This window comes from Excalfactoria chinensis, chromosome 2 (assembly GCF_039878825.1).
Source record: "Excalfactoria chinensis isolate bCotChi1 chromosome 2, bCotChi1.hap2, whole genome shotgun sequence".
Lineage (NCBI taxonomy): Eukaryota > Metazoa > Chordata > Aves > Galliformes > Phasianidae > Excalfactoria > Excalfactoria chinensis.
Genome location: NC_092826.1, coordinates 126952911 through 126970741, shown reverse-complemented (window position 1 = coordinate 126970741; position 17831 = coordinate 126952911). Strand labels below are relative to the sequence as shown.

At 49.5% G+C, this 17831-nt stretch overlaps 1 protein-coding gene across 4 annotated transcripts in view; it reads left to right on the top strand.

Moving 5' to 3' along the window:
* The first annotated feature begins 4432 nt into the window (after window positions 1-4432).
* Window positions 4433-17831, top strand: part of MKX (mohawk homeobox) — a 43817-nt gene continuing 30418 nt past the window's right edge. For 2 of the 4 annotated variants that reach the window (XM_072328633.1, XM_072328636.1), the window contains exons 1-5: window positions 5105-5182; window positions 5315-5566; window positions 6951-7110; window positions 12518-12671; window positions 13857-14192. In XM_072328633.1, the coding sequence (XP_072184734.1) occupies window positions 5385-5566; window positions 6951-7110; window positions 12518-12671; window positions 13857-14192 (832 nt within the window). In that variant the 5' untranslated portion in view covers window positions 5105-5182; window positions 5315-5384. Of the gene's footprint in view, window positions 4573-5104; window positions 5183-5314; window positions 5567-6950; window positions 7111-12517; window positions 12672-13856; window positions 14193-17831 lie in introns of those variants that run through there. The other 2 variants (XM_072328634.1, XM_072328635.1) reach the window with 2 other exon arrangements.

Below are 17831 nucleotides of genomic sequence, written 5' to 3'. Positions count from 1 at the left end.
TTTGTCCTTTGACTTTCTCAGGCTCCGTCTGTAGGGTGACCCCAAGCAAAGCGCAGTGAGCAGAGTCCCACTAGTCCACAGTGACCCACACTGCCTGCAGATGTGGTGCTTTGCCTTTGGATTTCCCCACAGGACACAAATTTCCTTCAATTGCATCCACTTTGAGGCAGAGCATCCTTGCAGCCCTCCTGACCCTCTGTACTTCTGTCTGAAAGAAGCGACTCACATTACTGTGTGAACTGAGGTCGTGCTGAGGTAGGGGTCAGCCTCTTTTCTCAGGTAACAGTGATAAGATAAGAGGGAATGGCCTCAGCTTGCACCAGGGGAGGTCCAGGCTGAATATTAGACTATCCAGTGGTCAGGCACCAGAACAGGATGCCCAGGGAAGTGGTGAAGTCACCATCTCTGGAGGTGCTAAAAAACATATAGATGTGGTACTAAAGAATACGGTCAACATGTGCGGTAGGTGAATGATTGGACTGGATGATCTTAGAAGTCTTTTCCAACCTTAATGATTCTATGACCCATATGAGGCTTAATGCAGTGCAAACAGCTCAGGGTGTTTGGGAGCTCTACACAGCAACAGGAGGGCCATCAAAATGAAGCGTGTTATGGCTGTGTCTCTCTGCTTAAAATCCTAAAAGTCAGAAAGAATTGTGTATGCTCTCTGTCTTGTCTCCGGAAAGAGCCTCAGATCTGGGGTTGAAAGGGAATACGGTGCAGGCTGACACGCCGGGAGCCCTGCGCAGAGTGCTGTCAGTGCGAGGCAGAGAGGAAACGTCTCTGCGAGTATTATTAACATGTCAGTAGCACTGATAGATTCCAACTGAGATCAAGCCCTCTCGCATTAGCTGCGTGCCAAAAACAGAGGAGGAAGCAGGGAAAGGAGAGGAAGTGTTATTATTCCCACGTTGCAGCTGCAGAATAGAGGCACAGAGATTGTGCAATCCACACAGAAATGCATGTGGCTGAGCAGGAAGCAAGGTCCCACCACACCACAGTAACCTCCACCTAACCCTAAGCCTAACTAACCCTAACCATAACCCTAAAACACTAACCCTAAACTTTACCCAGCCCACTCTCACGTCCTCACACTGCTGGCATCTGTCAGGTGTTCAGTCACCTGAAGGTGCTGGGGAGCTGGGGGTCCTGCTGCCACAACATGCTGCTGTCCACCCACCCAGGGCTCAGAGCTCCCCGTGGTTTGGAGCAGAGGATTATTTAAAATGATGACTGGACCCCTGCATCCACCATGCTGAAGATATACCTGGCTTCAGAGTTTCCAGTGATGCTAGATGGGAAAACAGGAATAAATTGTAAGGAAGTTCAGTAACACCATGTGATGTTTACTTCTGCACAGGTGGCTGAAGAAAAACTGCCATAATTATTACTGTTGTTATTAACTGTTCAAAGTTTATCCCTACATTTTCAAAGCAGATAGGAAGTTTCTGCAGCACGATCTGCAGTTGGTGTTACATCCAAACAAATCCACGTTCACTTCTCAAATGTGGAGCAGCCTTCAGCCCCATGAGACGCTGCAGAACAACACTGTCATCCTCTGACCAGTGAGAGCGGTGAAGCGCTGAGCTGTCTCTGTAAATGCAAAATGCAGATCTCAAAACTCAGTCAAAACAAGTGTGGTCAGGAAAAGAATGAGATGTGTAACATAGTGAAACTACTCTTGTTGACCATGCTGATATATAACTAAGAATAACACAAGAGTGTCTAGAGAGGTGGTGGATACCCCGTCCTCAGAGAAACCCAATGTCAGGCTGGATGGAGCTCTGAGCACCTGATCCAGTGTAGGTGTCCCTGTTTGCTGCAGGAGGGTTGGACCTGATAGCCTTTAAGGGTCTTTTCCAACTCAAACAATTCCACGGTTCTATGAGTTATGCCAAGAGAGACACCAGCAAAGCAGACATGGGTTCAGTCACACACTGTGCTGATGTATTTGTGTCCTGCACACAGCTTTCCAGATCAGTACATCTTCCTATGAATTTCTCCAAACCAAATGCCCATACAAGAATAAGAAATAAATAAATAAATGCCCACATTTTATCTTTCAGGTACTTCAGGTACTTTCAGGTGCTGTTGAGACATCTCCCAAATCTCACTGGCTCACAGTTTTGAGCATGCAGGAAGCTCCATAAACAGGAGGCAACTTCACAGCCAATCTTTGCTTTCCAGAGGGACAACAAAATGATCACCACCATAGATGTTGTCTGCCCAGCAATGTTATCTATGGGCACAGACCTTGTGAGGCACCCAAGAGTAGGCCCTTCTTCCTTCCTTAGAAATATATGCACAGAAAAGTCACAGATTCCCCTTCCCTGGAGGTGTTCACAGCCAGGGTGGATGGAGCCCTGGTCAATCTGATATAGTGGTTGGCAACCAGAGCTTGGAACAGGATGATCTTTTAGGTCCCTTCCAACCTAAGCCCTTTTATGATTCTACCAACCTATGGTGATTTCACTGGTATGGGATTTAGCTCCATCCCTGCTTGATGCCATCCCCATGTTTTGGGGCAGTGAGCAGCCACAGTTGGGCTCTGGCTGCCTGCAGATGCAGAGTACATCCCAGGAGGCACCATTTCAGCCACTTCTGATCACCAGGTGGTCCTTATGCACCTCCAGTGCCAGCCCTGTGATGCTCCCATGGATGGGAGTGCTCTCTGCAGCCACACTGCCTCTGCGGGTGGCTGTGTTGCACTGTAGATAAGACCCATTTTGCATAATCCCAAACAATCCCACACTCGTCTGACACGCAGTTATTCAGCCGCCCAGCTGAATGCCATGGCACCATGTACCAGGGACACAGGGAAATTCTTGGAATTTCCAACACACATGTTTACTGTGAAGGAATCTGCAGCTGGAGGGGGATGCTTTGAGAATGCACTGTCAAGGGAGCATTGCTGAAAGCACCGCAAAACACCCGTGGAGGAGGGAGGGAGCAAAGCACCCCCTCCACAGACTACTGCAGGGGTGTCACCTGCCCTCTTTGGGACCAGGACACCCCGTGTTGCCAGTGCTGCTCCGGCCTCGAGCAGCCACTGCCTCTGCCATGCATGGCAGGCTGAGTCACCTTAATTAAAAACACGAAGCCGGCAGCTCCTATCACATTGACAATGTTAAACAAGCTCTGGAAATAGAAGTCCTGTTTTCATTTAAGCTTCTCAACTGTGATCTAAGAAATAAAATATGGAGGGGGCGGACGTGTGTGAGGTTTACATGTGATGATTTGGGAGATGTCGCTGTGTCAGAGGCTCAGAAGGTGCTTCAGCGCCAACAGCTCCTGCCACTGCTCCCCGCCTTGGTAGCAATTGCCCTGCACAGGTCTGGGTAATTTCCAGCAACTCTTTCCAAGTGCTGATTCCTGCCACAGCAATTTGTGCTGGGTGCAGATGGGGATGTGCCAGGCCCTTAGTGACTTGCGGTCCTGCTGCCAGGGCAGCCCAACTGAGTGGCATCAGCAGGACACAGCAGGCACCCTTTGTCTGAGAAGGGTAGAAGCCCCCCTTTGCTGTCCACACTGTGTCTAAAGGAAGGGTCCCACTGTCCGTATGCAGCCCCACACAGTCTGTGTAAGCCATGGGTGTAGGCATGGGACAGTGCATACTGGGGACAGTGGAGGAGCAGTTGTGGGGTTTATTCCTGCAGGACAGCCTAAAGGTGCCCAGAGATCCCAGAGGTGGAAATGAGTGTCTTCCACTGAGGCCCCCCATCCTGAGCACACTCATCTTCAGTAGGCAGCTGGGAGCAGAGAGACAGGGGAAAGCAGCACGGCTGCAGGTAGAATGGTCACCTCTCCACGTGGCACTGCTTGGTTCTCACAAAGCCTCTCACTTTCTCAGCCCCCTCTATTCTGTAACACAACCATGACGTCCCTTCCAGGTTACAGGCAGCTCACTCAGGCACGGCAGTAACAGGGCTGCTGTGCTGTGCTTTGCCCCAAAGGCCCTGACAGCACTGCACATTGGCTGCACCGGTGTTCTCATTTCTACCTATTTGGATTTTCCTCAGATGAGGATCGTCAGTGACATGTTTGGGTTTTTTTCCTCACGTTGAGAGCAGGGAGGAGCAGTGATTTGTTCCCCTGAGTGACAATGGGACATGCTCGGCACATTGCCTCTCCCATCTCTGTCCCGCAAGCACCACGGGGTGGATGACCCTACCGCCAGAGTGCCCACAGACTTCCTTCGCAGCTTGCGTGGCTGTGTGACGTCAAAGAGCGCAACCGTGACGTCGCGCTCCCATCCGAACGCTGCAGCAGAAGCACTCCCTGCCCCGGCGGGCGGAATCGGGAGCGGTCACGACTGAACCCCCCGGGGGGAGCTTAGGGGCCGGAGGGGACCGCACCGCGGGAGGGGGCAGCGCGGGGCGGGCGGTGCTACTCAAACAGTGTCTGAATGACATCCGTGTAAATATTGACCGGGGCCATCTTTTGCGTTGCTGCGAGCAAGAACCGAGATATGAAACCCGGAGGGACCGGGCTCAGGGGTGTGCGGACAACACTGGGGATTCTGCAGGGCGTGAACTGCCTCCGGTTCGGACTGCGCCCTCATTTATAGACCCTGTGAGACGGGACGGATGGGGGGGGGGGGGGGGGGGGGGGGGGAGAGAGGAGCGGAGGGAGATGTTTCCCTAAGCGGCTCCGTTAACGGAGGCGTTAATGTGCAGCGCGAAACTACTCTGCTCGTACCGGCGCCGGCTGCGCCCCGCGATGGGGGCTCTCTCTCTCGTGGGCAGCACTTCCCCATCGGGTGTCCTGAGCCGAGACCCCCCCACCGCGCACCGCGGGGACCGCTCCCTCCGCCGTCCCGCGCACCGCCTCCGCAGCGCCGCCCGGGCGGGGCCGTTCCCCTTCGCGGGGTCCCCCGACCAGCTGTGCCCCCCTGGCCCCAGGAGGGCAGCGGCGGTCCCGGTGGTGCGGGCGGCTGCGCGGAGGCTGAGCCTCCCTCGGGCGCTGGCGCTGCGCATTTGGTGGTCGTTAAAAACAATTTGTTTCCCTCCCCCCCGACACGTTTGGGGAGGGGGAAGGGGAAAATCGTTCCGGGGGAGGGGAGGGGAAGGAAAAGAGGAAAAAAAAAAAAAAAATAGGAGGGGGAGAGAGAGAAACGGCACAGAAAGCCGCGCTCCGAACTATTGCGACACGGAGCGAGGAGAGCGGCGGAGGCTGCGGCGAGGTGCGGGCGGAGCGGGCCGCGGCCGTGGGAGCGGGCGGGGGGCGGGCGGCCCCCGGGAGTGGGCAGGCGGCGCCCGGGGCTGCCCGGGGCGGTGCGCGCGGCCGCCGGGTGACCGCTGCCGCCTCCCCGCAGCGCAGAGCGGAGCCCCCGCACCTCGGAGCCGGCGGCCAGCCCGACGGCGTCCCCCAGCCCCCCCCCCACCATGAACACCATCGTCTTCAGCAAGCTGAGCGGCCAGGTGCTTTTCGAGGAGGACGCTAAGGAGCGGGAGCGGGGCGGCCGGCCCTACGTGGGGGTGGTGGAGGGCCCGCACCACGCCGACGTGCTGCTCCCCGACAGCCCGTCCATCAAGGAGAGCCTCAGCCTGCGCAACCGGAGGACGGGGTATGCCCCGCGCTCGGCCCCGGCACGGGTTGGGGTCGTTGGTGGAGGGGGGTTTCGGACGGGCTCCCTTCTTCCCCGCCACGACGTTCCCGGGTCTCCCCCGGTGGTAAATTCTGCCGACGGGTGATGCTGGAGCGCCCGAGCTGTCAGAACGCGTCCGTCCGGCGGTGTGCGACCGCCGTCCCCGGCTCGGGCACAACCAGAGCGGGGAGATCCTCGGTCCCCTTCGCGCGGGCGCTGCGCGTAACGAACCCCCAAAACGGAGCCGCGATGATCACGGCCGCGTCGCCTGGTGCTGCCCTTAGTTGGACGCGTGCCGGTGCGGGACCTCGGGACCCCTCGCAACCCCTCCGCTGCCGCCGTGCTCACGGCGCTCGGAGCCGCCGGGGGGAGAAAGGCGCCGCCGGTGTCGGTGCGCTCCCGGAGCGGGGATTTAAAGCGGAATAACGACCCGCGGTCGAGCGGGGGTTTGTTCCGAAGGCACCTGGGACTGAGCCGCCCGCGGCTGCTTATATCGCTGCGGGACAGGTGGAATAGGAGGCGATGGGAGGACTCGGGAGATCGGCCGGAGCGCAGAGGGTTGAACCGGCGGCCGCCGACCGAGCGTTTCGGGTCCGCTTTAGAAACTAAAGGAACGCGGCGAGGAGACACCGAACTCGAACCGTTCCGAGGAGCTCTTTTCGCTCCTCATTTCCACCTTAACGATTGCATCAGCTCCCCGCGGTAGCGACGCGGTGGGACGGCAGCGCGTCCCAGGCAGGCGCAGCTCGCGGCCGAGTGCGGCGGCTCGGGGCTGCGGGGAGTCCCGCCCGGCAATGCCCGGCCCGGCCCGGCCCCGCGGCGCCCCCTGCTGCCCCCGCGCCCTTCTGCTGCCCCCGGGCACGCTCTGCTTTTCGTTTCCGACGCTTTATTTAAAAAGAGCGAACACCAACACCTTCCCCCTCCCGCCCTTAATATTTCTTTTCTTTACTCTTTGTAAAAAATTTTTTTTTTCCTTTTCCTATCGGTGGCTGAATTTCATCATTTCATCATTTCATAATTTCATTTCCCCCTTTTAACCGCTTAACCTTTTTTTTTTTTTTTTTTTCCCCTCACCATTTTGCCCTTTCGCATGATCGCCGCTCACCGCCGCTCTCGGTGCCGCGCGTGTCTCCCCCCGGGGGGTGCTCGGGGCGGCTTCACCCCGCGGAAGCGGCCGGAGCCTAGAGAGCCGAACTCTGGCCCCTCTGTACCCCGTCCCGAAGTACCACCGCAGTCCTTCACCGCCCCAGGGCCGAAATCCCCGCGCTTCCCCCTCGCTCCCCGTCAGCGCATCTCAGGACAGCCCCCCCACCCTCGTCCTCCCGCTGTCCGCTGCCCCCCTGAGCCCCTTTTTCGGCTGCAGGGCGCGGCAGAGCGGCGGCAAGGTGCGGCACAAGCGGCAGGCTCTGCAGGACATGGCGCGGCCGCTCAAGCAGTGGCTCTACAAACACCGCGACAACCCGTACCCCACCAAGACCGAGAAGATCCTGCTGGCCCTCGGCTCCCAGATGACCCTGGTGCAGGTAAGGGACCCCCCCCGCCCGGACGGGAGGGACGGGGGCAGCCAGTGCTGGGGCTGCAGGTGCGGTCGGGGTCATCGGCACGTCCATCCCTCTGCCGCCCTCCAGCATCGCCCCGTGCCCGCGAGTAGCAGTTCCCACGCGTGGACTGTGAGAATGGAGGGCAGCGAAAGCCGAGTTTCCCCTCTTCCCCTGCTGGGAGAAGGCGCTGCATCCTTTATCCATAAGTGCAACGGAAAGAGTTTTGCATGGGCTTTAAAAAGCTTCAAGTTCCCCCCAGAATCAATTATGAGAGATGTCAGCATGCGGCAGGGCTTGTTTAGGAAGCTGTAGGGAGCAACTCGTTTCCCTTTTGAAAACAGTCTGGAATGGAAAGCATCACCACACTGCTCCGATAGCAGTCACCACCTGCCACCTCCAAACCCACACTGCCGTGTGGGCATGCAGTGCTCAGCAGCTCATGGAGCGCTTCAGTGTCATACAGTGAAGCCAGAGGTAGCTGTGCGTACGGGTACAGCCCTGTTGCCACATCAGGAGGGGTGCAGTTGGCTGCAGATGTTGGTAAATGTGATGGCTTCGGTCCCTTTTGCCATCTGGCGCTCTGTATAAATGGGTGGTGGCGATGCTATCGGTTGCTGAGTGGTGCTGTCCCGGCTCTGGATGCTGCAAGGATTGCTGTATTGTGAATGTTCTTGTTCTCGTACTGCTGCTGGATGCATGACATGAAACACGTGTTGGCGGGATGGGTTCTCAGTGCTCTACCCAATCTGTGATGTGTCACTGTGGGAGACCTGAAGATGTCAGAGTGGGAGAGCAGGTGGCAATCCAGACTTATGGTTCTGAGCTCCTGCAGCTCCCATTCTCATAACGATGGCAAAAAGGGACACTTTTACACTTCAGTACCTCATTGTGGAACTCCTGCACTACCAAAACACCATTGCTTCGACAAAAATAATATTCATGTCTCAGAAAACGCCAGTTACAGCTGGAAGATACACTTAAAATAACTTCTTCGCTTTGTAAAAACAGGCATGTAAGGTTTGCTCAGACTTTTAAAAATACGGTTGGATAAACACTGTCCATTCAGTGCTGCAATTCAATAGGAGCAGCTTTCAGAATATTCCCATATTTTTACATGAAATTTAAAACGTACCTCCAGAATACGTGTCTGGAGAATTTCACGTTTGTGACATGTTGAGGAGTTCTCTTTTTTTTTTCTTTATAAAAGCCACAGAATGAACACACAATGGGAAAGTGTCTGGTGGTGGTTTTTGCAGTACTTCTCAGTAGGTCCCGGTTGGGATGTGCTGTGTTTGTCTCTGTAACAGCACCAAGGGAGCCACGGCCACTGCTCCGCGGAGCGCTGTGATTTATGTCAGGTGTAGGATGAAATGAAAAAGAGTTACAGAGTGCTGCATTTATCCCTGCTAGACCCCCATGGCTCTGCTGGATTTACACCGAAGCTGAATTTGAGCAGTTTATTTCTACAAAATGGAACATTTGAAAGAGTTGTGTGAAGCGGTACATCCATCTTCATTTACAGAAGCACTCCATCAAAAAGAAGCCCCAGATGTTTCTTCCATCATTTGGGTGAACTGCTTTTTTTAATTCAGGAATAGCGTAGCATCTGCACAAGAGGTAAATAAGTAGGTCTGGCAGCAGCAACAATCCCTGAGCCTGGAGGAACAAAACAGTATCCACCCCTCCTTGGCAATCACGTGCCCAGAGTGAGCCAGGCTACAGTCCAGGTCAGTTCTTGCTCATGGATACCTCAGCCACACTGGGTGCATCTGTAACAACTCCCCTGGAGCACAAGCTCATTCAGATGGGGCTGCTATAGCCAAGAGCAGTTTGGGTTTTGGCTTCAGTATGTATTGGAAAGTTCTGTCTCTCCCCCACACAGGGTCTTTGTGGATTGTTTTTCTAGTCTAATAACACCAAACATCACTGGATGCCTTCTCTCTGGGTTATACATCTTCATTTGACCTCACATCTTATCCTTCCCCCATTTCTCAGCTCTCTAGTTGCAGCTCTCTTCTCCAAAGGGTGCTGCTGAAAATCCCTCCAAACTTCCATTGGAATGTCATTGAGGCAGTGAGTAGTTGGGGCCTTCTCCTGTTTTTCACCTACATGCTAACCTTAGGGAAGTTCTTCAGCAGCCACCTGGGGCGTGGTGTTGATTGCTGTGGCATCAGTGGTGAGGCTGCAGCCCTTCTTTCCTTTCATCTGACGAAGCTTACTCCAGTACATACCATATCCCAGTCTGTGCCATCCGCCCAAAAGAACTTTTGCAGGACTGTGGCGTTGATGTAGCTAATCCTTTTGTGAGATAAACAGGTAAACACAACTGCTCCATTTTTTACTGTATCATTAGGACAGAATCAGAATGCCAGATTTTCCACTATTTTATTTTCATCAGTTCTGCTGTCACCCAGTTGGCTGTTTTAAAATTAATTTCTCCTCCTTCCCCATTACTTTGGCTTAGCCCCGTGCTCCCTGCTGCAGCGTGACAGAGGGGCTCTCTCACCTTCAGAGGGGAAGTCAGACTCTTTCAGGGAGGTAGGATTTTGCAGCAATCATAAATCATCTTGTTTCTCAATAAGTAGTAGCAAAACCCTGTGCACATTCTGGGCTGACTTCTTCCTGAGCAGTCCAACGAGGTCTTCAGGAGTCCTCAAGGCAAATGTTATTGCAGCTTGCAGTCCAACAGTCAAAAGTTTTCTGCTTCCCCAACTGCCAAAGCAGAAAACCAGAAAAGCAATATAAATTGAGAAAGCATTTTATGTTTTACTCCAATTAGATTCTGATTCAGAATCCAATAATTTCTCCTATTAATGTGCTATTAACGTGCTACATTTTCATTTGTATTATTACCGCAGTGCTTGATTTATTTTATTTTAAATTTTGTTTTAGACATCCTTGTAAAATAAAAAAGAAAAATGGCCATCTATTCCTTCCAGAAAGAAACATGAATAGCCTTATTGTAGAAGAGCAGCTTTCTGCAATACTAGGATTAATACACGGGTCATGCGCTGCTGTGGATTTAATAGTATTCGGATCCACACAGTCGTATCGGGATTACGGGGGGAGGAGCATTGCTTGACTTTTTCCCATTCTGAAACCTCAGCCACTCTTAAGCACTGAAGCAGAACAAATCACAATGGGTCTGAAGAGGCTCTTCAGAAGCAAAGCCAGAGGGTCAATATTTCTTGATGCCGATATGAGTACTTGGTGTTCTCTGGGAATGGCTGAGTTGATGTAAAGTATGAATGCAAGGAAGCACTTCCTATTATCATTCTCCCTGTTGGTTTTGTTTCTGGTCTTTTCACTTCTGTGGAATAGCTGTATGATTGTTGCTGACAAGAGAAATGAGTTTGGTCATGCAGTTTTTCGGGATGCTTTTTTGGGAATCTTGGAGGATTTCAGAGATAAAGTTTCTACTATGCCTTGCATATAAGTCACTGCAGTTTCGATGTTTTGTTTTTGAGATTGTTGGACATCACAGTAATATAAGGCAGGACCTTCATGGAAGATGGCTGGCTTTTGGGTGGATTTACTTTCTTTCATCCTCAACACGCCTTGTTTAATTGCATTTGGAATTAGTTTCTGGAGTGAGTGCTTGCTGCTTTGTGTTTTACCAGAAAGCCTCTCCTGTAAATGCTGACTGAAGGTTATTCCACAACAATCAGATAACTACTACTTCCTCCTCTCATAGCAGAAAACTTGAAATATGACTCATCTTGTCACACTGATATGCAGGATGCAATGAGTTGGCACAGGAAGAATGAGCCCAAAATAAACCAAGAGTACCAGGCAAAAATCACTCTCGCTAAATTTAATTGCTTCTATGTATGAGTCACGCTAATACTATCCTCTCTTCCTTTCCTATGATGAAATATTGATAAAATATTTCAAAGCGTGATGGTATGTACCACAACGAAATTCCTCTTGCAAGATGGTAGGTAGCTTTTGGCTTGGTGAGGTGATGCTGGACTCCAGGCTGGTCTGTTCTTATCATCCTGTCTGGTTTCTGAGCTCCCCTCTATCCCGCCGCGGGCAGGTGGCTCGTGCTGCAGCTGGGCGGCCTGCAGCGAGTTTGTTCATTGCATCAGAAGGTGGATGGGTGCCAAGCCACCCTTTCTGGTTTACTATAATGATTGCTGTGTCAATATGATGAATATAAACAAGCAGCCTTGGAGGAGAGGGAACGTTACTTACTTACTCTTTGCGGCCAGCTACAGCTTCGGTCTCCTAACCTGTCACTGCAAACTGTGCGCTTTGTTCACTGCTCTGCACTGATCCGGGGCTCTTGGTATTTTCAGTGGAGCCCTGCTTCGTTTACGTGTGATTTTATGCAGAATCCGAGTGGGAGACACAAAGTGCCATTGCTGGCTCCTGTGTAGGGCTCTGAGCTGCAGACCTGTTTGTCCTCCAGCAGACAGGATGCCTTTTTATCTCCATTGCTCCAGAAGAGATTACCAACTTGGCATTTCCATGCCGCCTAGGTAGCCCACGCAGCAATAGGCAGGTGGCGGAAGTAGGACCAGGCCCAGTTTGAGGCCTGCAGCTCGGCCTTCCAGCAATACGCGTGTCAACCAGCTCTGTAGGTGACACAAGCTGAATGGTGTGATGGTTTTGGGTCACACTGTGACCACAGCAGCCCCTGGCTTTGTGCTCAGCCCTGGCTGTGTGCTGACCGTGTGGGCCTGAGGGACAACACCGTGTGTCCATTTGCGGTGTCACACTCTAGAAAATGCCCTGCATCTGGGAGCTAAAAAAATGCATAACTTCCCATCTTTAGCTGTCACTGTGCAAGGGATTTGTATCTCTGCTGGTCTTCACCTTTTCCATGACAGAAACAGTTGAAGAAGCTGCTGCTCAGTAGAGCAAATGCCTGATTTCTGTGCAACTCAAGTGTGCTGTGGTTGGTGCCGTATCGCCCTGATACCCTCACTGCTCTCTTTGTGTCCTGATACAGAACAAGGAAAAATTTAGGCTTTTGGATAACCAAATGCAGAAGGGCTCTTCAGCAGTTTTATTATAGCCCACATAAATGTCAAATTGAAACTACCTAACATCAGTTATTAAATTTAATTTTGGATGCTAGTAGTATATCAGAGACTTGTATGGGAAGTTCAGGGTGTTACCCTTAAAAAAGAGAAGATGAATATTTGAGGACACTTTTATTAAATGTTTGTTAATGACCTGTTGAGGGTTTGCTGATGTGGGTGAAGGGCAGAAAGGCAGAACCTGAGCTGCTCAGCAGCGGTTTCAGACTCCCGGCACCCCAGGGTGTTTCCCTCATTTGCTCTTTTCTTAGGACATACATAAAGTTTATGTACTCTGTGTGTGTTAGATTTGTTTATTTCCATTGTTTCCCAGAGAAGCTAATACAATAATTTTTAAGCAGGTCTCAAACTGGTTTGCCAATGCAAGACGTCGCCTTAAGAACACGGTCAGGCAACCAGACCTCAGCTGGGCTTTGCGAATAAAACTGTACAACAAATATGTCCAAGGAAATGCCGAAAGGCTGAGCGTGAGCAGTGATGACTCGTGCTCTGAAGGTTTGTTGGTGCTTTTTTTTTAATCAATTTTATCAAAAAACATTTAGAAAGTCTCAAATACCACAGGTTAGTTCTGGTTTCTCATAACAGTCAGCAGAGCCACCTCTGCTTGTTGTGAACTAGGCAACATTTCTGGCTCCCAAATACTATTGGGAGTAGTTGCAAAACACTTGCAAGATGGGACTGTGTATATTATTCAAGGATTGTGTGTTATTTGCCTTCTTTGTATAGCTTTCCTAATAGAAAAAGAGGCTATTCTGATTTAAAAGAAAAAAAAAAAGCTTTCATTTGTCAGTTTAAGGAAACGAGAGGTCTCTGGACCATTACTTTCCTAGAAGGAAGGGGTGCATTGATGCCACATAATCGAGAGAATCTTACTAACTTCCCGGGGGCTTTTTTTACCCTAACATCTACACCACTGTAAATAATACTGTGTGTAGTTTCTTAGTACTGTATTTAGTTTTTGTATTTTACCCACAAACATTTGCTTTAAAGATTGACTGAAAATCTCTCCCGCCCAAATTAACAAATGTAGGAATGTTTTTGTCAGTAACAACAACACACATTTTTAATAGAACATTGTTACTAGTCATGTATGGAGGCTTTTTTTTTTTTTTTTTGCCTGTTGCGAGGGAAAAAAGCTACAGAACGATGCCAGAGATGTGTGTGTAGATTTTTAGAAGACATTTCAGATTGTGCTCAGTTTCAGTTCTGTTTGTTCCAATTTCAGTTTGTGCTCACATTTGTTTGGACAGAACTTTCCTTGGAACGATTGGTTTCAGGACAGCCAAAAGAGTCCAATTTAATCAAATATGCTTAAACATGCCCTAGTATTCAGGAGAAACTCTGATCGGACGAATTAAGCTTATTCATCCACGTTTTGAGAAATTTATGATTGGTTTAAGGCACTTCTCATTTTTATTTTTTTTTTCTACCTGCCTCACCTTGATTATGAACAAATTAGACATAGAGACTGTTTCTACCGTTGATAATAATAGCTGGAGTGTCTGAGAACTCTGGAAACTACAGTGAGCGTTGTGTGAACAGAAAAAAATGAGAATCACTTTCTAATGCTGATGTAAAAAGTTACTTGTCTAGCTTTAGCAATTTAAACATGTAGAGAATGCCTTTTGTTAAATATTAGATATTTGCTGTGTTACTATATCTTTCTTCCTTTGTTTTCAGATGGAGAAAATCCTCCAAGAAACCATATGAATGAAGGGGGATACAACAAACCAGTTCATCACACTGTGATTAAAACTGAAAGCTCAGTCATAAAAACAGGAGTGAGACCAGAAACAAGTGCCAATGAGGATTACGTGTCACCTCCCAAATACAAAAACAGCTTATTGAATCGTTACCTGAATGACTCATTGAGACATGTCATGGCTACTAACGCAGCTATGATGGAAAAAACAAGGCAAAGGAATCACTCTGGTTCATTTAGTTCCAATGAATTTGAGGAGGAATTGGTGTCTCCATCATCATCAGAGACAGAAGGCAATTTTGTCTACCGGACAGGTAAGGGATTCTTCCTGCATCATTTTTGAAACAGCTGGCTTTGGTGCTTGTTCTCACCGGGAATGGGTGTTGCCTATTTGGGCCTTTTATGAGAGTCTGTCCATCCTCTGCTATAGGAGTGGTAACTCCTGTCCATACCTTTGTTTGAAAATGGATAACTCTTGTCCAGCCCCTCCTGTTCCTTGGAGATGCCCCTTTTGCTGTACTGGAGCTCTGTGCTGTTACTGGCTGCTCAGTGGAGCTCCTTCTTCCTTTTAAATGGAGCTGCAGGGCAGATTTTTGAAGGATGCTGACAGGTCCATTTGCTGGCACTAAGGCAAGCCTAATGAGGGAGACAACTCCTGAGGATTCTCTTAGTAAGGGAGGGCTGGAGGAGTAGAGAGAAGTGCCATGTAGCCCCAGACACAGGGTGAAGGGCTTTGTGCTTTCCTGGTGGCTGTTCATGGCCATATGCTCATGGGGGATGTGCACGTGACTCTTTCCCCTATTGTTCATTCTATTCACTGTCCTCAGGGTGCCTTCTCTATCTTGTGGCCCTTTGGATCTCTTACGATTACATGAATTCAGATCAATCTCTGCATCACTCTCCAGACACATTGCACTGAACTAAGGGGCCATAGACTTGGCCAATGAATATCTTGATTTAATGTTTTGAAGAGGTTACATGTAATTTATAACTTTAATCAATAACAGCATGAAAGCATGATTTATACCATCCATTGTGTAGTTGGTTAGAGGAAGGAATGTGGCACTGCCTAGTCCTTTCCAGCAGTTTACCGTAAATTAGGACAGTGTTGGAACTGCTTAGGTCCCTGCGGAGCAGCAAGTGCTCCTCTAAAGCTCTGGAGGCCTTCACCATCACCTCAGGGTTTATACCCATTGCAGCAGCCCATGAGGTTGGCCATTTCTCAAGCATCACTGCATTGTGGATGGATGGATGGATGCTGCTGCAAGATGCTGGAAGGCTTTGCTTTTAACTAGCGTTGATGTAGATGCAGTACTTGGCTCTTCATGGCTCCCCTGTGGGCTGGCTGGCTGCCCATCACCTCTGCAGCCCCTCAGGTTTGCAGTCTTGTTGTGTTCCTTCTTCCCAAGCATATTTAACATGGTTTTCGTCCCTGTGGGGGAACAGCCGGTTTTCAGAAGGTCTAATGCTGTGGTGGGGCTGCGAGGATGTTGGTACATGTGGATATTTCAGGGATGACCAAGGGGGAATGGAGGACCCATAGAGGAGCAGGATCTCATGGGGAGCAAGAACAGTGCACACATGATGAATACGTTTCAAAATTAATTCTCTCTGCTCATTTAAGATATTTCTTTTTCAACATACCAAATGCATTTGGTCTGCATTATGGGCACATTGTCTGCCAAGTTTTATTTTTAAGTGAAAAGTTACTTGAGAACAGATGCAGCAGCTCAGATATGTAAACTTCTGTTTTTCTGTACTTTTATACCATAACTTAAAAACGGACGCAGTGACTTTTTAAAAATCATAATAAATTTGCTACTGGTTAAGTTGTTCTTGCCAAGTTTCTAACTGCACTGAAAAATATGGTCTTCAAAGAGAAGGCTGAGGCGGGCACGCTGTGACGGCAGTGCGTTTGCAGGCTGGGCTGGGCTGACCGAAAAACAGCATTTGTCCATAAAGTTCGTAACTGGCGTTCCTGAGGCTGCTCTTGTGACGGTGTTTAAATCACTTCTTAAACATCTTTGTTAATGTTCTGAGGTGCCGTGGCCTCTGGTGAGAATACATCAGCAGCTTTCAGGATATAGTGTAATTCTTTTGGTGCTCCCAAAGCAGACCAGCAGTAGCCTGATGGCAGAAACAAAAAGATCAGTTATTTGGTATATCCTGCCCGCGTGTATTGTATGCTCAGGAAATAACAGGTAAAAACAGGCTTTTGTCAGTTATAAGGCTACAGCCCCTCTGGTGATATTGTAACATGTAGGAATTGACTACATCATGACTAAAGGTAGATATGTTATCCTGAAACCTATTCAGAAATAAATGGAATTGCCCAAATGACTGTTAGATAGGAAAAGATAAATACAGACATTTTATTTTTTGAAGCCTTTTCTGTGTATTTTGAAAACCTGGGGTGGCAGCTTGCTGTGCAGTCATGCAACAGTTTGTGCAAAATAGCTGTAACCAACCCTGTCTGGTTGAGTGAGAAAGCAGAGTGTGTCCGACTGTGTCTCTCTGGGAGCAGCAAGGGAGGTTTTAGGTGTGGTGTCAGCACTTAGAAGGAGCTCCCCTCTGCAGTGCTGTGTTACGCGAAGCAGTGAACTTTTAATAGAAAGAGGATGAAGCAGATTTTTGAAGTTCTTGATAGATGCCTTAGTTTATAAAGACGTTTTCAGTGGGATGTCAAAAAGCATGCGGTGAAAATTGATTGACGTTTAATTTTGGAGAAAACTTTGGCAAGCTTGCAGTGCTCCCACAAGCAGGAAGTCATTTGTTTTGAAGGGAAATCTTTATTGTGCTTTCCTGGAAAAGCAGCTTTTTTGTAACAGTTCGTGAGCAGGGAGTTTACTGACAGGGGCTGCTCCGTGCTGTGGGTTGCTCTCTGCTCTCCACCACTTCGGTGCCTGTGGGGCCTGCAGTTAGCGTGGCTACAGGCGGCTCGGCTGCAGTGTGCTGCATTAGCTGGGTACGAGCAGTGTCCAGTGACAGAAACAAGAAATTGCAGTTTAAAGTTTATAAGGAAAATGGGTAGTGCCATTTCCCATTTCAGTCATTAACATGCTTATAAACACTGGCCCATATGCTATGCTACTCTGCATTCATGCAACTGCAAAATCCCGTATAAAGATCAATGACAGGCTGTGTATCGCTGCGTCGAGAGATCAGCCTTGGTTTGTACCTCTGCATTGTGAGCTCATGGGGAGCATTTTTAGTGCTGGAATAGGAGCAGCAAACACCAAGGCTCTTTCCCTGCACTTGCGGTTTCTGTGTCTGCAGCTCCTACAGCCCCATCCTCCGAGATGCAGCAGCACACAGTGATGGATGTGGGGGATACAGTGCAGGACGCAGGGGATGTGGTGTGGGATGCAAAGGATTCAGTGTGGGGTGGGGGGGATGCGGAGCAGAATGAGGGGGATATGGTGTGTGATGCAGATGGAGGTGGTACTGGATGCAAGGGGACACAGTGCACAATGTGAAGGGATGTGCTGCAGCCAACTCCAAGAGAACAGAGCACTGAGAAAAGACTGTGAGCATAATCAGACCTGTGAACATACTCAGACATGTCACATATGTAAGCGTTTCTGTCGTAAGCTGATATGCGTATATATATATAGTGACATATGTGAATGTGTTCACTTAAGTCAGAAAATTTCTGTTCATATTAGTCCTTGCACAGGTATAATGTGTAAGTATGTATAATTGCTCAAATATGCCTTAAACTGACCACTGAAAGGCGCTCAGTACTTTTGTTTAGTTAAGAATCCATGTTAGAGAAGAAGTTTTCATTAACTCCTTGGCAGTCTGTCATCGCTGCAGGTTCCCTATATGACACCAATAACTAAAACCAGACATGCCTATCTCTAGTTGATGCACAAATGCATGTAGAAACAATGGTCAGACTGCAACAAGCACTCCAGAAATATACTGCAAAAAAGATCTAATAAAGCTTGTGA